This window comes from Marmota marmota, unplaced genomic scaffold, assembly GCF_001458135.2.
Source record: "Marmota marmota marmota unplaced genomic scaffold, marMar, whole genome shotgun sequence".
NCBI classification, from domain to species: domain Eukaryota; kingdom Metazoa; phylum Chordata; class Mammalia; order Rodentia; family Sciuridae; genus Marmota; species Marmota marmota.
In genome coordinates, this window is record NW_026000026.1 from 16,798,191 (window position 1) to 16,817,519 (window position 19,329).

At 42.8% G+C, this 19,329-nt stretch overlaps 1 protein-coding gene across 5 annotated transcripts in view; it reads left to right on the forward strand.

The window, feature by feature from the left end:
• Positions 1-19,329, forward strand: part of Ptprt (protein tyrosine phosphatase receptor type T) — a 783,764-nt gene that overhangs the window by 628,843 nt on the left and 135,592 nt on the right. For 2 of the 5 annotated variants that reach the window (XM_048810927.1, XM_048810930.1), the window contains exon 15: positions 4,116-4,145. The exons of 2 other annotated variants lie outside the window; for them this stretch is intronic. In XM_048810927.1, the coding sequence (XP_048666884.1) occupies positions 4,116-4,145 (30 nt within the window). The remainder of the gene's footprint in view (positions 1-4,115; positions 4,146-19,329) is intronic. One more of the 5 variants, XM_048810928.1, reaches the window with a different exon arrangement.

A 19,329-nucleotide genomic window follows, 5' to 3' on the forward strand; every position in this document is an offset into this window, starting at 1 on the left:
ATGGACTTACAAATAGATGGATGGGTAGATGGTCAAGTGTGTTGTTAAATAGACAACATGGTCCTGTGAAAATGGTATGGAACACAGGTAAACTGTGCCTAAAGGCAATCTTGTCAGCCAGCCAAAAAGAAGAAGAGTCTGCAATATATGATTTATTAAGTTTAGGGTTATTGTTTTATTTTTATTTTTTCCTTAGCACAGCTGTCCTCCTGCTCGGGAGTTTTAGTTTCAGGCAATCGGTTACTAGCAATATCGCTGTATCCCTGTAAATTTAGACCCTCAGTAAATCTTCTTCAAGGCTTAGAGAAAACATACATGTAAACTGTGTTCTGGTCACAGAGTGAAGGCCCTGGGAGGATGGGAAGGTTAATTGGGAAAAGAGATTCAATTAATAAAAGCCTGTCTGTTCCATCATCCTGGAGTTTCTTTGAAGCCAGGGAAAATGCTGGCTTTGGGTGACACCCAGGATCACTCAGAAAAGCTACTTGGAAGCGGTGGTTGTGGTTTGAAGGTGAGGGGAACATGTTGTCTGGAGGAGGTGGCCCAGGCACTGGTGAATGTTAGAGGTGGAGAGCAGAAAACCCAGAGGGCCAGAGTTCAGAGTGCAGCCTGCGTGCCTTTAGGAGGGGGCTTGGGCAGTGAGAAAATCCACCTGGGGATGGAAGCTTTGCTGCTGGTCCAAAGATCCATAAAACCTTTGACCTAGTGAGGCCTCATAGAGCCTCAGATTCCTCAACTAAAGGCGAGAATAACATCCGCTCTGCAGGGTTGTGGGGAGACTTAAGAGATTAGGTCTGTGCATCTCCATGCCTACATCGCTGTTGCTCCTGTTTCCCTGCTTCCTGGAAAGAAGCACAGTGGGTGAGAGCGTGGGCGTCAGAGCCAGGGTGCTGTCGATGGCAGTCACTGGCTGTGGCCCTTCAGCCAGTGACTTCACCTTCTTGCCTCAGTTTCCTCATCTGTAAAGTGAAAATGATGAGACACCTATCCATTAGAGCGGTTGTAAAGAACGCGTGAGTTGGTGTGTGATGAGAGCCCAGAACAATGCCAGGCACGTAGGAAGTGCGGCCTAAGTATTTGTTCTTACTGTATTCACATTTTTATTTCTACTAAAGAGGCGAACCCTCTGTCCTGGTGACCAGAGTAAGTAGAGCAAATCCTACATCTGAGGATCGGGTGGGAACATAAACTGCCTTTAATCCATCCTTAGTATTTTCCATGTGTAGGGTGATATAACCTGATATTGATTCAAATTAGTGTATTTTATATGAAACACTATACATTATATATCATATCTAATTTGAATATACTTACCTAATGTCGATGGCCCCAATAACTGTTGGTTAACTATTGTCCTCAAGCTTGAGATGGAGAAACTGGGACTGTGCTGTTTAGTGACTTGCTCAAGTCACTAAAGGTGGCTTTAAATGATGGTGCTGAGACGCTGAGGCATCTCATATTTCAACTGCTCAACATTTTCAACCTGTCAGTCATCTCTGCCAGCTACTTGCATGGGTCAGGAAAAAGAAGTATAAGGAGAGGAATGAATTTTCCCAAGAAGGCACACTAAGCAAGAGAAACCAATGGGATTAGAATACTGGCCTCTTGGTGCTCAGCCCAATATATGGAATATGGAAAACACATATTGTCTGTTTTCTGTTGCTATCACAAAATGCCAGAGACTGGATAATTTATAAAGAACAGAAACTTGCTTCTTAGAGTTCTGGAAGCTGGGAAGTCCAAGAGCATAGGACCGTCCTCTGCTTGGCATCTGGGGAGAGCCTTCTTGCTGCATCATAACATGGTGGAAGGCATCACATGGTGAAGCAGAGCAAGCATGGGTCAGCTCATGTCTCTCTTCCTCTTCCTATACAGCCACCAGTCCCATCCCAGGGCCCAGCCCTTATCTGATCCTAGTTGCCTCCCCAAAGCCCTACTTCCAAATGTCATAAACAATGAATTTGGGGATTAAGTTTCCACATCAGTTTCAGGGGGAACATTCAAACCATGCCAAGATATATTTGTAAATCTTCCTCAAATGGATCCTGAGCTTTCCATTCTTGGGAAATCACATTTCTAGGCACTGGACCAGGCTGTGATGAAGCAAAGGAATGATCTTCTTAGTGCCAAGCTGCATGGCTGGTGAAGGGGGTTGATGACTTGCCAGGAGTTATTCCATTTCCATTCTTTACAGTTCTGAGTTTTTCACTCTCTCATCATCCAGGACCACTGTTTATTTGGTCCAGGATATTGAATAGTTTTGGGGGGTTGCCAGATCTTGCTGAGCTGTGCCTCGCATCCCCCAGTTTATCCTCCTAAGGAGGAATATGCTTCTGTCTTTTTATCTCTCAGAGTCACTTTAATTCTGGAGCTATGGGGCTTGGGTTGGACTTTGTTGATGGATGAGAGAAAGCTAGAGATAGTCATGTCTTAAGGGCTTTGGTCACTTATTACTTGAAATGGTAATTTGGGGGGCCTCTGAATATGTGTTCCTACCCCGATTATGAAGACAGTATCTTCTGATGACAAGTACCTGGGATAATGGTTGAAATTAATTGAATCATTCAAGAGAAAAGGAAACTATTCCTGCTTACTCAGATGGATATTTTGGAACCTGAATTTTCTAGCAATTTTTCCTCAATCCTCAAATGTATCACTTATGGTCAGTATATCAAAATCTGATGTGAAATAAAAACATTCCTATTTATTTTCTTACAACATCAGGCAAATTACAACCAAGGGAATATCATGGACTTCTTTGAGGTCTGTGATTGCTCAGAAGCCAAGAGCTAGTGAGGGACATTAGAAAGAAATTGAAGGCAGTGAGTTTTCGAGCTTTATGTGAAATCTTAGATGAAACTCCAATTTATAAAATAGATAAAAATGGAGATGCTCTAGCTTTTGTGGATGGCAACAGCACCACATTCTCCATGTGCTCCTCCTCCCATACAATGAACCTGCTCTGCAGAACCCCTGGGATCCTGGGAACACCATTTGAAAACTACGAATCTAGTTCAACACACCTAAACAATAGATGAGAACACAAAGGCACAGAGGTTATTCAAATCAAGGTCCGTTAGATTGAAAATTGGAACTCCTTCTTCTTAGTACAGGGCCTGTTCATGATTAGGTTGAATTTTGATGACCCTCAATTTAATGACTTGAAAAATGGCACTTATTTATCATTCATGAGTCTTTACCTAGGGAGGGCTTAAAGGGAACGACCTTTGTTTCATTCCACAATGTCGAGGTTCTCAGATAGGCAACTTGATCAGCCAGGGATGGAGTGGCTACAGGCTGGCTGGATGTTACTTTCTCTTTATGTCATCTCAGTGCCTCTCCATGTGATCTCTCCAGCATGGCAGCCTCAGGAAGTTGAACTTCTTACACGGAGAGTCGAGGTTCCAAACGAATTTCAAAGACTTGGACAGAACTGAAAGGCTTCTTTTATACCTATTTTAGAAAGTTCCAGAACATATAGAACATAATTCCTACATGATATCATTGGTCATGGTCACACAAGGCCAACCCTGTTTCTGTGTGGGAGGTGTCTGTGCTGGAAAGTGGGGGTCATGGGGAGCCATATTGGATGCTGGCTATATGATTTCCTTGCTTTGGAATGACCTTCCTAAATAGATTCTCATGCCCTTTCATCTGAAATAAAGAAAACCCAAAGAGTGGATTGTGGTGTGGCTTAGATCATAGGAACACTGTCATGCGGAAGAATGGTAGACTAGTCTCAAGATGCCACAGAAAGCTGATTCAAGACCCAAAAAACAATCCATTATTGCAAGGAAGCTAGTTTTAGTTGGCCATAAGAAAGAGCTGTCAAACAGCAAAAATAGCCAACGTGAAACTCAGCTTTCTCTGCATGAGGTAGTGAGTTTTCCTCTCATAGGAGATGCCTCTCTCATTTCTTCTGCCATTGAAAGTATCTGATTCTTAGCAAAGAGGATGGGTAGAGAAACCTGCATCTCCTTGAGCTTAGGGATGCTGAAATAAAATGTGCATTTCTAAGAACCAAGATTTCATATAAATCTAATTCTTCTTTGTTTGTCTTTTCTTTTTCCCCCTTTTTGGACATTTCCTTCATCTGACTGCCCATCAATATATAGAAGAAATGCTTATTCCTACTCCTATTACTTGTAAGTATCGAGCCGGTGTTAACTTTGCATCATGCCCTGTAAGGGAACCTGTAGCATGCATTTCCCGCACCAACCAATTGTCTGTTGGTTTCTCATACCCACTTCTGTCTAAGTCAAGTGTAGCCCTGGGGTTTTCTGTTTTATGTAGATGTTTTCCATTTGAAAATGCACTGTCATTGTTCAAGTCTGTTATGTTTCTACCATCTTAGTTTCCCTGCCTATTTCTGGAGTCGAGAGGGGCTGTTTCTCCTTTCTGAGTGCAAATTTCTAGTTAGGAATCCCTGAATTCCAGCAAGAAAGAAATCCAATCCTTCTGCAGGACTTGCACGCATAAGACAGAATCACAGATCTCTGAGTGTATTTGTGTCTACTTGGGGGATTGGGGAGCCCCGGGGACTCTAAAAGTTAGAAAGGAGGCAATTGACTATTTCCACTATTTCAGGAAGACTGCAGGGAACCATGACTTTATCTAGACCCAACCTCACAGGTGACAGAAGCATGCAGGGTCTTTACTTTGGGCTGGAATTACCTGTTTGGCATTTAGCATTGGTTATGTCACATTATCATTGCCTTTTTTCTTTTTCTGGACTTAGGACAGATGGCTGCTGGCCTATCAGGTTTTTTTTTCACTTACTTTGTAAAGGTGTTTTATTAAGTGGTTATTTTTATTAATAAAGCACATATCTCCAAAACATGAGGATAAAGAAGAAAAACTATACAATAGATCCTTGATGATAAAAAGTTAAAAAAAAAACCTACTGAAGTCATCCCCCATTCTAATATTCATTTTCCATTTGGGGAAATTGAGATCCAGAGAGAGGTGTGTGCTCTCATCCCACATCCATCTAGAGAAGAGTGGGATTAAAACTCAGAAAACCTGGCTCCTTGGAAAGTGTACTGCCCACCACTCCCTCAACCCTGGCACACCCAGCCTTGTGAAAGAGTCAGTGATCATCTATTGAAACCCTCAAGATGAAGATGGAGCCAGGAAAATGGTGGCCCATCCACCCTGGGCAGTTAGAGCCAAGCGATAAGCAGATAAGTTCATGGTACCACCACCCTCATGTTATATAGGCAAAAAATGAATCCTCACCATTAATACTGGAAGAACTGTAGATTTTGTTTCATCTGTTCATTCATTCGTTCATTCAATAAACATTCACTGAATATATACATTATGCCTCAAGCAGTGTAGATGGAGAAATGACTTTGATTTTCACTCTCCTGGTGTTCAAACCTACCTGCAGATTAGCATGAAAATCAAATAATTGAAATGTTAGCTGAGAAACATGTACACGTAATGTGGTAAAAGAGCACTGAGTTTGGGGCTGGGGATGTGGCTCAAGCGGTAGCGCGCTCGCCTGGCATGCGTGCGGCCTGGGTTTGATCCTCAGCACCACATACAAACAAAGATATTGTGTCTGCAGAAAATTAAAAAATAAATATCAAAAATTCTCTCTCTCTCTCTCTCTTTCTCTCTCTCTCTCTCTCTCTCTCTCTCACCTCTCTCTTTCTCATCTCTCAAAAAAAAAAAAAAAAAGCACTGAGTTTGAGTAACTAGCTTTTCAATGATGCAGGGGACAGTCATCCCTGTTCTTACAGAAGAATTTACCTAACACTAGAGAAAGAAAGATTCTGATTGGTGGGAACAGCATATGCAAAGGCACAGAGGTATGAAAAAGAACATGGTATATTTTCTTGCTGTGATGGAAAGAGAATAACTTTTAGGACCCCTGAAGTTCTGTATTCAAGTCCTGTCATTGTCACTGCTCAGTGGTTATATAGCTTTGAACCAGTTTTCTAAATTCTTTAAGTCTCATTTCCCTTGAGTGTGAAATTAGGGGAACAGTGCCTAACTCATAAAGTTGCCTTGGAAAGGGAATGAGATGAATTTAGAAAGTGCCTAGACCAAAGCTGATGCTTTATAAAATGTTGGTTTTCTTTCTTTGACCTTTCAGAAACCATAAGGGGTGGTGTCAGTAATGGTGGCCCCCGGAACCCCTCTGGTCTTCCAGGGGCTCGTATGGAGTCAGTGTTCCCCTGTAGGTGTGGGCAAGCAGTGACCCATCGCAGCTTCTGTGAATCTCCCTCCCTCCATCTGTAGCCAGTGTGCACAGCGCTGTGCTGTCTTTGGAGGCCCACTGTGTGCTCTGCACTGTGCTGGGCACAGTGGTGGAATTGAAGATGAGCCGGGTGGAAGCATAGGAGACAGGGATGCAAACGTGCGTAGTTCAGGTGCATTGATAAACAAAGGCCTTTTAGTTGGTGCAAACATGGGATTCTACATCACAGGCCCTGGAATGGGACCCTGGAAAGCAGAGCATGTGGACGGGACACAGGGTTTCCATAACGATATTCGTAGTTCTGTATTCACCGGCCCCAAAGCACTCTGAGTGGCATGACTTGGACGTCACCATTAAGCAATTCTCTGCAAAATTCTGCCTTCCATAGAGAGATGTTATATGGTTAGATTTTCTTTTGCATTCCATTCCCTGTCCCCAACCTCCAGAAAACACTTGCCAAAGAAGATGAACCACCTAAGCATTAAAGGGACAGAACAGATAAGGCATATTTAATCATCTGGACAGGAGGGAAGAAGAGGCGATTACCAGCACACACCAAATATTCTGTGCACACATTAGCTCACTGAGTCCTCATGATAGCCCAGGCCGATAGCTCCCATTATCCTTATTTAATGAGATGTAAATTGTCCAGAGAAGATAAGTCATTCTCCTAAAGCCACTCAGCAATGAATGCAAGGGGAGGGGCCGTGAGGCGGGCAGTGTATTCTCTTGGAAACAGAGACTTCTGGGGGAGAAATGATTTGAAGCAGAGAGAATAAATATAATTGTCGGTATGTTGGGCTGAGGATGCTGGTGGAATTCCTGAGCAAAATTGTTCCATGGAACTTAGGAATGCAGAGGTAGAGTTTGGGCAGGAGGTGGATGTTTGGAACCTTCCTCTGAGAGAGAACAGTTGAGAGTATAGGGTTGATGGAATCAGGACTAAAGAGAGATTAAAGGGCAAAGAGGACTGAGGGCTGAGCGCCAGAAACTGACTGTGATTAAAGATTCCAAAGGGGAGAGGAGCTGGCTAAGCAGAAAGATGATAAGAGGAAAACCATAGGAACCCAGAAGAGAAAGGCACTGCTGAGAAGGAAGGGTCGGTTGACCCTTACAGATGCTCCAGGAGATGGAGGCTGAGAGCCGGGCACAGCCCAGACACTCTGTAGGTGAAGTCACTTCTGCAGCTTCTGGGGTGAGGGTCGGGGAGGAAGCCAGCCTGCCTGGGAGTGCTCAGAAGGTCACTTTAAAAAAAAAAACTATTGGGCTATAAAACAGAGGAGAAAGATGAGGTTGGCTACCTGAAAGATCAGTAAGTGCTGGACCCAGTTATAGAAAGCGTGGAAGAGCCTGTGGGGAAAGAAGAGGCTGGAGATGATGGACACGGGGAGAAGGTAGGAAGGAGGGTCTGGGGGCAAGCTGGGGGGGAGGAAAGATGGGTCTGCTGAGAACATAGGATTGAGAGGAGGCATGGAAATGGAGGGAAAGGAACAGAAAAGAAGTGATAACCTGTTTCAGTCAGCTTTTTGGGTAGTGTGATCAGAAGACTTGACAAGAATAATTAGAAGAGGAAAACCTTCTCTGGGGGCTCACGGTTTCAGAGGTCTCAGTCCATAGACAACTGGGTTCATTCCTAAGGGCTTGAAGTGAGGCACAACAACATGGCGGAAGAGTATGGCACCTGGGGACGTGGCACCAGGAAGCAGAGAAGGAGCTCTCCTCATCTTGACAAATATAAACCCCAAAGGCACTCCCCCAAATGATCCACCTCCTCCAGCCACACCCTCCTGCCTAGAGTCACCACTCAGTTAATCCCTATCAGGGGATTATTGCACTGATTAGTTTAAGACTCTCCTAACCTGATCATTTCACCTGTAAACATTTTTGCATTGACTCACATGTGAGCTTTTGGGAGACACTTCACATCTAAACCATAACATGACCGCCAGGATCCCTAGATTTCAATAGGGATCTTAGGGTGCTAGTATAGACCCTTGAGGGGAGCCTTGAACTCTTGTTACTCAGCATGTTGTCCAGAGACCAGCAGCAATGTGGTCAATGCAGCATTTAAGACCTCAGCTCAGCCCTCTTGAATTAAAACCTTCAAAATGACAAGATCCCCAAGTGATTCCTTTTCACATTAAAGTTTGAGTAGCACTGACTTAACCAGAGTTAAAGTTTGAGAAGCACTGATGTAACAACAGAAAAAGACAGCGGGCCCCATTGTTCCTTTATAGCACATAAAAATAGTTCCTTCCTCAAAGGGGTTGGGGACTACCTGGTCCCTCGCAAACCCTAAAATCTTCCATGAAAGAGGAAGTTTCCATCATTGTTTGGCTAACCAATCTCTTCAGTGAACTCAGAGTTTATACATGCAACAACTATTCACAGAGTGCCCACCATGCACCTGGTATTGTTCAAGGTTCTAGGGATTTAGGAGTCAGCACAAATTAAAACCTCCTCCCACACGGAGCTATGTAGTGTGAGTCATAGAAAATAAACAACATATATAATAAAAATGAATAGCGAGTGACGTATTGGAAGCACTAAGAAGAAAAATAAATAAACCCAGGAGAGAAGATGCAATAAGTGGAGAGGAGGAATGGAGGAATTTTTATTTCCATAAAATAAAGAGGCCACCAAGTACTTTCCCTGAAATGATCCATACACAAGACCAGGAGTCCCAAACATGTTCTGTAAGAAGCCAGACAGTAAAATTTTTTGGCATTACATCTACTCAGCTTTGATTTTGTCTCATGAAAGCAATCATGGAAAATAGGTCCATGAATGAGTGTGGTAATGTTCCAATAAAACCTACTTAAAATAACAGCAGAAAAAAGACAGTGGGCCAGATTGGGCTTGTAGGTCGTGGTTTGCCCATCATTGTCCTAGACTTTTGAGTGAGAGAAATTGAGATCCAAGCCTCTCCCTGCTTTTCTGAGCTTCTACTGTGTGCTGCCTCCTGCACTTGGTGTCACAGACCCAAAGGGGGATGAGGTCAACCCTGTACCAATTCACAAAGGGGCAGAAGCTGAAAGGAATTACTGTCGGTCCTAACTATATGTCACATTCATCTGATGCTTATAACAAGTTCTGAAAGATGTATGTCATTGGTTGAGTTTATATAATTAATACTATAGTTTGAATATATACCTATACAACCAGGAAGCAGTAGGGCCAGAGTTTGGACCCAGGACAACATGACCCTTGATCCCTCCCTAAACTTTTCACCAATCTCTCTTCTTCAGAGGATGGAGGGACTCCTGCCTGGACCATGTGCTTGGAGAGCCCTTGACCAGGTTGCAATATCTAAATGTCAGTCTGTCTGCCTTTAGAGTCTTATTTCTCTTGGTAGGGACAAGAAGTGGCACCTATTCTGGGATGGCAAGGAGACCTTGGGTACAATTCTGCGTACTGAGAACTGGCCAGGTCTCCCAGATATTACTGTGCGCAGGGAACATGCTAAGGGAAGTTGAAGCTGATAGTCCTGGGGGGCTGCATCAGAGGTAACCAAAGAGCTGGAGTAAGCTTTGGCCAAAAAGAATGATAATGACCAGGAGATCATTGTCCCAGTAAAAGCAGATCTGTGCATGCAAAGCTCTGGGAACCCTGGCACATAGGAGAGTTCAGGAAAGGATTCTTCCCCGTCCCTCTGGTCTATACACATAGAAGGGGAAATATCATGGGTTTTGATGTCAGGCCTAGACCAAAATTCTAGGTTTGCCTCTCCTGCCAGATTATTTTCACCTTGAACCATCATGGAACTACTTTGAGACCTAGTTTCTTCTTCTGCAAAATGGTGATAACAACAGTGACTTCCCAGCACTTTAGCAAGGGATAACGGGAGAGTGTGTGTAAGGTGGCGGGCACACAGTAGGTATCTTATAAATAGAAGTCTTTGTTCCTCACATTCGGAATAGACAGAATTGCTTCTGTAGGGTTCCTTTTTGCCTTTCTACAGTAAAGCAGCTCCCAACAACTTCTTTTGTTCAGTGTTTGCCTTTTAAAAGGATGTTAAGAGTCAGCGTGTGTCCACAGGTTAATTTGCCTTGAGGTGTGCGATGGGCACAGTGATTGCATTGAACAAAGACATGTTCGTGTAGGAGTTCTTTAAAAAGCACTAACAGTTTACCAGTTGTTCCAGTCCAGAGAGAGAGAGAGAGCACATAGCTGCTTCACTAAGCCTTGGACAAATGCCTTGTTCCAGTGTCCCGGACATGGGAAACTGTGACATGTTCCAGTCTTTGCAGACACTACTTACTGCATGGTCCTCCTGGAATTTTCCCATATGGCTCCTCTTTCTCCCCACTTTAGCAAACTCAAATCCTGCATCTTTCTTCAAGGCTCAGAACAAAAGCTACCTCCTACCAGAAGCCTCCGCTGATGCTCACCACCTGTGCATGGCCCGTTTCTCTGACCTCTCACAGCAGTTATTTGTATGGTGGGCAGGAGAAGATGTGTCTTAAGGTTGTTCCTGAGTCATGAGGGTGCTTCCTGACACACATAGGACCTTAGGAAATGTATGGGAATTACATATGAAACAAATAAAGGAACAAAATGTAACCAGGAGCCCACAGCTAAAGTCCACAGGGAGATGCTCTTCTTTGAAAAGGGAAAAAAATGCTATAAATTTTTTACATAGTTCTAGACCCTATACCTTTCTTACTTCTGTACCATTAGGGCAAATTCTGCTCCTGATTTTGCACCTGAGTGACCTGAACAAGATATGTCACTTTTTTTCTGAATCTCAGGTTTTCAGCATGTAAAATGAAGATTTTAAAAATATATACATACAGAATTCTTGCAAAGATTCCACGGACATAATATTTATAAAATACCCAGCACATAGTAGGGCCTCAACCAATGTAAGAGACTGCCTCCTGTCCCCAAATGCATCTACCTTTTCACATCATCAGCTGTTACAAACCAGATTTCATTGCCTCAGTGTATTTAAAGAGGCATTTAAAAATAATTATATCAAGAGACACTCAAAATCATTTTCAGTCATTCATCAAAATCTTTGAATAAAAATGAAGAAAAAATAAGGAGAGAAGAAAACTATTTAACGAGGATACATATCAATTACCAAGTGCCAATAGCAGATGCAGCATCTGCAGGTGAACATCTAAGGCAGGATTATGCGTTCAGGACAGAGAGTTCTCTGTCACTGTGGCTGTTCAGTCTAGGGGAGGACTTGGGTGAGAATCTCATTCTCAAGCTCCAACATCCCAGGCTCAGTCCCTTTGAAAGTGAGGCCTGGGAATCTGCATTTTAATAAACAGATTATTATTTTGCTAGAAAATCACAATCTTTTTATTTAAAGGGAGCATTATCTCTTACCATAATGGCCTTCTCAAATTTCTATAGATGGTATCCATAGCCCTGGGGTTGACACCTTACTGTATTCATCTTTCACTCATTCACCCTTTGATTCACTCATTCACGAAAACTTCTCAGATGATGCTATACCACCCTTTGAATATTTGCATGCCTATCTTTTTGTAGATAGGAACTATGTATTGCTCATCTTTCATTCCCATTGGCTAGCTCAGTACCTAGAACAAACCTGGCATCTTGAGACTGTGTTGATTGGATGACCTATATATGGTGGGTGAATGTGGTTGACATCCTGACAATTTTGTTTTATCCCTTATTGATTTATATTATTCCATTCTTTAGAAGTTAGTTAATATCCATTTTTCATTTATTTTGGTGTATGGTGACGGCGGGTTTTTAGATCACCTATTTCATAGTTTTATACTGGTTTCAGGTTTAGAAACACTGCATTTGTACTTGCATGTCACATTTTATAAATGCATACAATTAATGAGCACTATCACCATGAGATAGATATAAACGCACTAGGCTAGATCATGCATAGATAGATTTGGAAAGCGACTGTGACTGAGTGAATGTTTTAGAGTTTACTCTATTGGATTAAAGTCTAAACACATCAGTCATGAATACCAAACAGAGCAGATCTATAAGTCAGAGGCTCTGTCACTTTAATCAGGGAAAATACAAATGAGCGTTTCTGCTCCAAAGGTGGAAAAAGATTGTTGTAAGTTTATGCCTAAGTTTAAGTTTTAATACCTATCCGGTGTTAAAGATGCCTTGCGGCTTAGAAAGGTCTGTCTGTGCTTCTAAAGGTTGCACCTCTGCAAATGTACTCAAATTTTATGAAGAAGTGAAAGTGGGGGGGGATTCTCTGCTGACAGACAGGAGTGACTGACTGAAATGTGGTTAGCAGGAAAATGCCCGGGGAGGACACTGATGTGCCACTCAGATCCCCTCCAGGAGGGAAGGGCTTCCTCCCCAGCACTGCTGCTGGCAGACAGCTCTGGACCAATAGCCCCCTCGGGACTTGCTCTTTGAAGTGGCCTCATCTAAGTTCATCTAATAGCAGATCAAATAGGATGTCAAAGTCACCCCAACTCTAAGGCATCCCGTCGGGTTGGCTTAAGCCATCACTGCCACCACATCACTATTTGGATTCTCCCAATCCCTTTCCCTCCCTTGCCTTTCCTTGCCTCGTGTTCCTTCTGTGGGCAAAGCTTCCCTGATACACACCCTGCATGTCACTGTCTCTCTCTGAGTCTGATTTTCAGGAGACCTGACCCACTGGCTTTTCTACATTTTGGCCCCTGGAGACAAGTTGGGTTGAATTTCTGTGTCTCCCCGCCCAGAGCATGCTCTCTATTGCCTGTGGATCCTTGGCATGTCGACCAGCTGGAGTCATTACCTTATGCCTGATGATTAGTTAAACTAACTAGTCCTGCCTGGGGCAGGGATTTATTCACAGGTGTTTACTTCTCACCTGTGCTTGTGCTAGGCATGAGGTCTGTGGGGATGTTTCCACATACCTCTCCCCTGGCAGAGTTCAAGGTGCAACCCTGAGAAAACCCATAGTAATACCTTTTGCTGAAACAGCCACAGGAAAGAGCCAGGGTCAGGAGTGCTAAGCCACAGTGCTTCTTAGCAATGTGTCTCTAGGGGCAAAAGTCTGAAAGCCCCACTTTCAGCATGCAGCCCCAAAGTGGGGATGACTCTTGCATTGAAGGTCTATAGCAAAGACAGGATTCTGAGCTGTGCAAACTAGGACTGCCTAAGTGTTTCAGCACAGTGCTGTTAGTGGAAGGAAGTGCTTTAGTTAAGCCCTGCAACATTGATGAGGACGATAACAATTACATCTTGTTTGTGTGTAGTGCTTTCTCTCTTCCACAGTGCTTCAGTACCTAGTTGTCTGGTAAGGCTTGGGCATAGTCAGCAAGGTCTTATTAGGTAGATGATAATGAGGGGAGAAAAGAGCCCTGGGCACACTGACTCTACTGTCTTGGAGCAGTCACTGGACCCCACCTCAACCTCAATTTCTCATCTGTAAAATGGGAGTGAGAAGGCTGACGTGCCAGAGCAGTGTTGGTGTTCAAGTGGAATTCTATTCATTCATGAGCATTTACTGAGCAATTCCTTTGTGCTAAGCACTGAGCCAGGTGTTGAGTATTTAATAAGAAATATTCTTGTTTCAAGGAACTCACAACTTAAGAGAGATTTGGACATGTCAACAAATGGTTATGAAATCATGTTATAAATGCATGAAAACAAAGAGGAGGAGTCCCTGGATCTGCTTTGAGGACAGAGCCAGTGGGATAAAGGTCCCAGTAAATTTTCTAGTATAAGTTAGAGGAATTTCTTAAAGAAATAATACGTTCACTTACTTTCCTCCTTGACCACACTACCTTCCAACACATTCACATACACACTTTTATTTTTTATAACTAGTTTGGTGGCATGTGATGGAAACAAATTTGAAAAGAAAAGAAGAAGAGGAAAGGAATGGAGTAGGGAGGAAAAGAAAAAGGGAGGAAGAAAATTTGAATCCTACGTTCACTACTTAACAGCTGTGAATCCCAAACATCTTTGTGTTTCAGTTTTCTCATCTATAAAATGGAAAAGATCATACCTGACTCATTGGATTATCTTTAAAAATTAAAGAATATTGTATGTGTGGGGGGGATGATATTCATGAAATAGTAGAACTCCTGTGGGCAGTAGTAGCAGGGATTGGGTGTGTCAGAGAGAGGGGACAGCAAGTGAAACCACCAGCCTTGAGGTAAAAGGAAGAATTAAAGAGAATAAAACAGGTCATTTGAGATGGCTGTTCTTCAACTTTACAAATTCCCCCCCACACCTGAATTGAATAGGGTACCTGTCCTCCTGGCACCCATCCCTGCTGGTATCATCAAGAGAGGTCAGAGTTGACGGGTGATTCTGGACAGAACCACAAGGGTAGACAATGTCGTTTTTATACAAGAAGACTTCATAGATCAGTGGGCAGAAATAGGGCTGAGTTAGAAAGTTAGAAGGTGGCCTTAGCTATTTCCAACTATAAGAGCTGGGGACACATTTGTTCCTTGTGATATGGCGATGCCAACACCTTCCTTTAAAAAGATGAAGTTCTCAGAATGCAGCAGTGTAGGGTTCTCATTCACTTCTGATTTGGGCCATTGGAAATGCTGCCTCCTTCCTGGGGACAGAGCTCAGGTAAGACAGTCAGGTGGGGAGGGAATGCAACTCACAGCCTGTGAAGAAGGTTGGAGAGCTGATGGAGTTGGGCAGACACTGCCTAGACATTGTGAAATTCCCCAAGGTCTCCTTAAGGACAGCATGATTGAGAACCACGTGTCTGGAAGCTCTTGGGAATCCAGGGTCATCAAATAAGGACATTTGGAGGAGCAGCATGAAGGCCTGGTCCGGACGTTTAACCCAGACGTTGGTTGAGAATCTGGTCCCAGCAGCTTCTCAGATAGGACTTTGGTTATGATGATGAAACCCAATTTTAGAAGGCAAAGTCCACAGAAGATAAGATGCTCTTAGACCGCATCATGTCCCTTTCTAGATATTCATGCCGACTATTCTCATGCTGTTCATAACCATGTTGAGGTCATTTAATGAATGGCAAAAATACCCCCAGGTACATATTTAAATAGTATGCAAATTTTGCAGCAGCAGTCATTCCTCATAGTGGTCTTGGTGCCTCTATAAGGAGAAAAAGCCCCTCAGCCATGATTAATCTCCTGGGAAATGTTTGTTCAGAAGCATCTCTTCATCCCCGAAACCTCAAAGAACCCCATACTTGTACTGATGAAGTCTCCTTTTTAAAGGAAAATAAAAAATTAAAAAAAAAACTTGACTGAGCTGATTTTCAGAGCAATTTTTCATCTCAATGGCTTTGAACCCCTGTGCAGAAGATTCCAAGAGGGTGGAATTGGTGGGTGTATTACCACCACCTGTGTTTTTAAAGTGAAAGGATGGAAAGCTTAGTGCTGTCAGAACCCCATTTTTTTAAATTTTTGCAAAGAGTGAAAATATGGTTTTACTAAGAGTATAAACCAAATTGAGCCTCAAGACTAAGGAAGGTTTGCTTTATTTTGGAAAGCACCTTAGCAGCAGTGCACTTTTTAAAAGCAGAGAAAGGCTGAAAGAGTCTTTATACTGTATTTTATTCTTTCTTCCCATGCCATTTATCATTTGGGCATCTACTGGATGAGGAAAGAACTTTTGGTGAAAAATCTAACCTCAAATCTGTTTGGTAAAGGATTTCATACTATTCTTTTTTCTTATCTTTGCTTTCTACTGAAAAGCTGCCAGGAAAGTAGGGACTAAGCCTTTTTTTTTTTTTTCAGGAGATCCGTGGCTGATTCAGGGTGTATGCATAGAATCTGTTAGCATGCAGTTGTGTTCCATCCATCTGGGAAAGGGGCAATGTGCTTAATAAATTATTATTCTGCAGTCTCATCTCCCATTTCTTAAGGGTATTAAGCAGAAGTTTTGCCATAGCTCAGAATGGGGAGCAATACAATACTCAGTACCTGGAAACAATATTGTTAAACAAAGAACATGGGCCAGATTTGGGTTCAAATCCTGGACTGTGTCACTTTTTAACATAACTTATCTGAGCCTCTCCTTATCTATAGATTGGGCATAGTGACAACAAGGTTTCTGCAGGTTCTGATGAGGACCACATAAGGTAATGCACACACAGTAACTGGTTCTTCTCCTTTAAGATATTTTTTTGAATTTTTATATTTAAGTGAATTCATTTTAATTGATATGCAAAAGCATAAAAATTATACATATTAATGGAGTACAATGCATTGTCTCAATAGACACATACATGGCACAATATTTAAATCTACTGATGACTATAATGTTTTATATATATACATATATACATGCATACATACATACAGTACCTGGTTCTCTTGTCTGATGCAGAGTAGGTATGAAGGACATTGTATATCTTAGTATATTTTTATTTTATATTATTATATCTACTTGCATTTTGCATTCTTCGCAGAGTACTTTCACATAGGTATCTCATGAAATCTTTGAGTTAATCCAATGAGAACATATCATTTTAAATTTAAGGGGAAAAAGGCTCACCAATTGTCCCTCACACAGGCTATATGAAAAAATAAGCCCATGAAACAAAGAGGTTCCAATTACCAGTGCTGAGTCCTTTTCAGGAATTAGGAGATGGGTGTGGCAAGGTTCTGAAAGAAGCTACTTAGCTTTACATGGTAGCAAAGCTGATGAGACCCATAGCCTCTGCCTGACATAGAGGCATTCTTTAGGTCTCAGCTGGGTGGAACAGACAATGAATAGGGTCCAAAGTTGGCCCTGACCTGAAAGTTTATAACTACTGCTCCAAATTACAACAGCAAAAGCAACAAGAGAACAAGTCTACATACTGCCCACTCCATTGCTTCAAATACACTCAAGTGTAGAAAGGGAACAAGATTATTCACCTTTGTACAATTGGTACAAAATTTATAATCTGCAATGGAGCAATAAGAAGATTAAAGAGACCCTAAGGTTGAAACTGCTTTTTTGGTTGTTTTTCAAATAGGCCTGTGAATCCAGGCTGGGGAGGTGGCTCAAGCGATAGCGTGCTCGCCTGGCATGCACGGGGCGCTGGGTTGATCCTCAGCACCACATAAAAATAAAATAAAGATGTTGTATCCACCAAAAAAATTTAAAAATAGGCCTGTGAATCCCACTTTTAAGTTTATTGAATAAACTTTTGTCTCCTAGCACATTTGTGTTTATAATGACCTGTATAAAGGGTTGTTCCCAGATAGACTTTTTATTCAAATCAGCTATACCAGACACAGAGAAATATTCTTTTTAAAAGTAGCTGGGTAGGCCGGACTAGATGGCACAGGCCTTTAATCGCAGGGACTCAGGAAGCTGAGGCAGGAGGAGTGCGAGTTCAAAGTCAGTCTTGGCAACTTAGCAAGGCCCTGAGCAACTTAGTGAGACCCTGTCTCTAAAGAAAATACCAAAAGGGCTGGGGATATGGCTCAGTGGTTAAGCACCCCTGGGTTCATCCCTGGTACCAAAAACAGCAGCAACAAGAAACCAGTAGCTGAATAAGGAAGATATTTAACTTGATAAATTAAGTTGAGGACAGTTGAGGTTTGGGAGCTTCCTTTACCCCTCTTCAGAATAAATGCACAATGTCTTTTCAGCTTGATGCAAGAAATCCTGCTGGGCTTTGATTGCTCTTGCATTGTGTCTGTAGATCTATCTGGTAAGAACTGACCACTTAGCAATGTTCCCACTTATCCTGGGAACATGGTGTGTCTCTTCGTTCCTGTAGATCTCCCTTGATTTTTTTTTTTTTAACCTTTCTCTTAGTTTTCGGTGTGTATATCCTTTGCATGTTTGGGTGGACTTCTACCTGAATGTTTCTTTTCTTCTGTGTCATTTTATAAATAAAAGAGAAGGAAAGAAAAGCAGGGCTGTCATAACTTACCTCCGTGGAAAGGGCTGTTGCATGAAAGATGGGTTAGGTGAGCCAGGCCAGCTGCTTAGCAAAGGGCCCAGGGTGAGGTCCCATCTGTCTTGTCCTCTCACACTCCTGTTGGTCCATTCAGTGAGTGGAGTTAAAAGGGCTTAGATCCGTGTGGTGTTAAATCATCAAGCCCTCAGCAGACCTGGCTTTGGATCTTGGCCCAGCCATATACTAGCTGTGTGCTCTTGGGCTTGTCTCTCGCTCTCTCTGATCTTCATTTTCCTACACTACAAAGTGGAGATGATACAAAGTTGTAACTTGGCCAGAAACCCCTAGCAAGTGCTCAATAGACACGAGTTATTTTTGTTGCCAGGAGGAAGATGCTAAGGGAAGCCTGAAGAACTTTCTGACCATGCTAATCTAAGGCTAGAACATGCTGACTCTAAGGAGGCAAGCCTCCCATCCCAGCCAGGATGGCACAGGAGAAATCAGGTGTCCCCAAGAGTGACTCCTGTGTTGGGGTACTATAATCTACCCTCTGTGGCATTAGAAGCAGGACCAGTTCCCAGGATTGCTCAGTTTCCTAAGTTACTGGACCCCCAGACACAAAGATCTTGAAGCAGTAGATTGAAATAGTATTTCTGTAAAGACAAATGCAGAGCAGACTTATCTTTCCATCAGCTTCAGTTTATGATTGCCCATTAAATTCAATTGCTTTCTTTAGGAGGCTGGTGTTGGGACCCGTCATCTCTAACCCAGTGCCATCCATTCTAGCTTTCCCCAGGAGTGCAGACAGACCAGCCGCCTTCCTAGTGTACACTAATTAATTTATCTCATGCTTGTGATTTTACGGCGCTTAAGTGCTGGAGCATTTCTGTTTATTCTTCTCCCTGCAAAGCACCTCACAACGCAACAAGACCATGAATCTCCATTGCCAACGCCGTCTGTCTTGGGCTGGAGAACAGCCCGCCGGCTGCCTGATGTCTTGCTGGCACTGCCTCTTACAGCCAAAGTAACACATCCATTAATTTATCCTTAATGACATTTTGACATTCCAATCAGTTCATCAGATGTTCCTTTTGCAAGACTTCTCCTGCACGGCCGGGCCAGGGTGCCAGGCCACTCCTGATACATAATGCATGAGGCCGGTGCGCTGCTCAGTACCTTTGACAGACACACATGTCTACTACTCTAAGACTGGATTTTGCTAATAGCTCTGGCTCCCCCAGCAATCCACACTGATGCCTTCAGAGCTGTTTTCTTCTGCACTTCCAGCTTATTGTGCTTAGAGGAAGATGGTCAATGCCACACACATAGCAGTGCT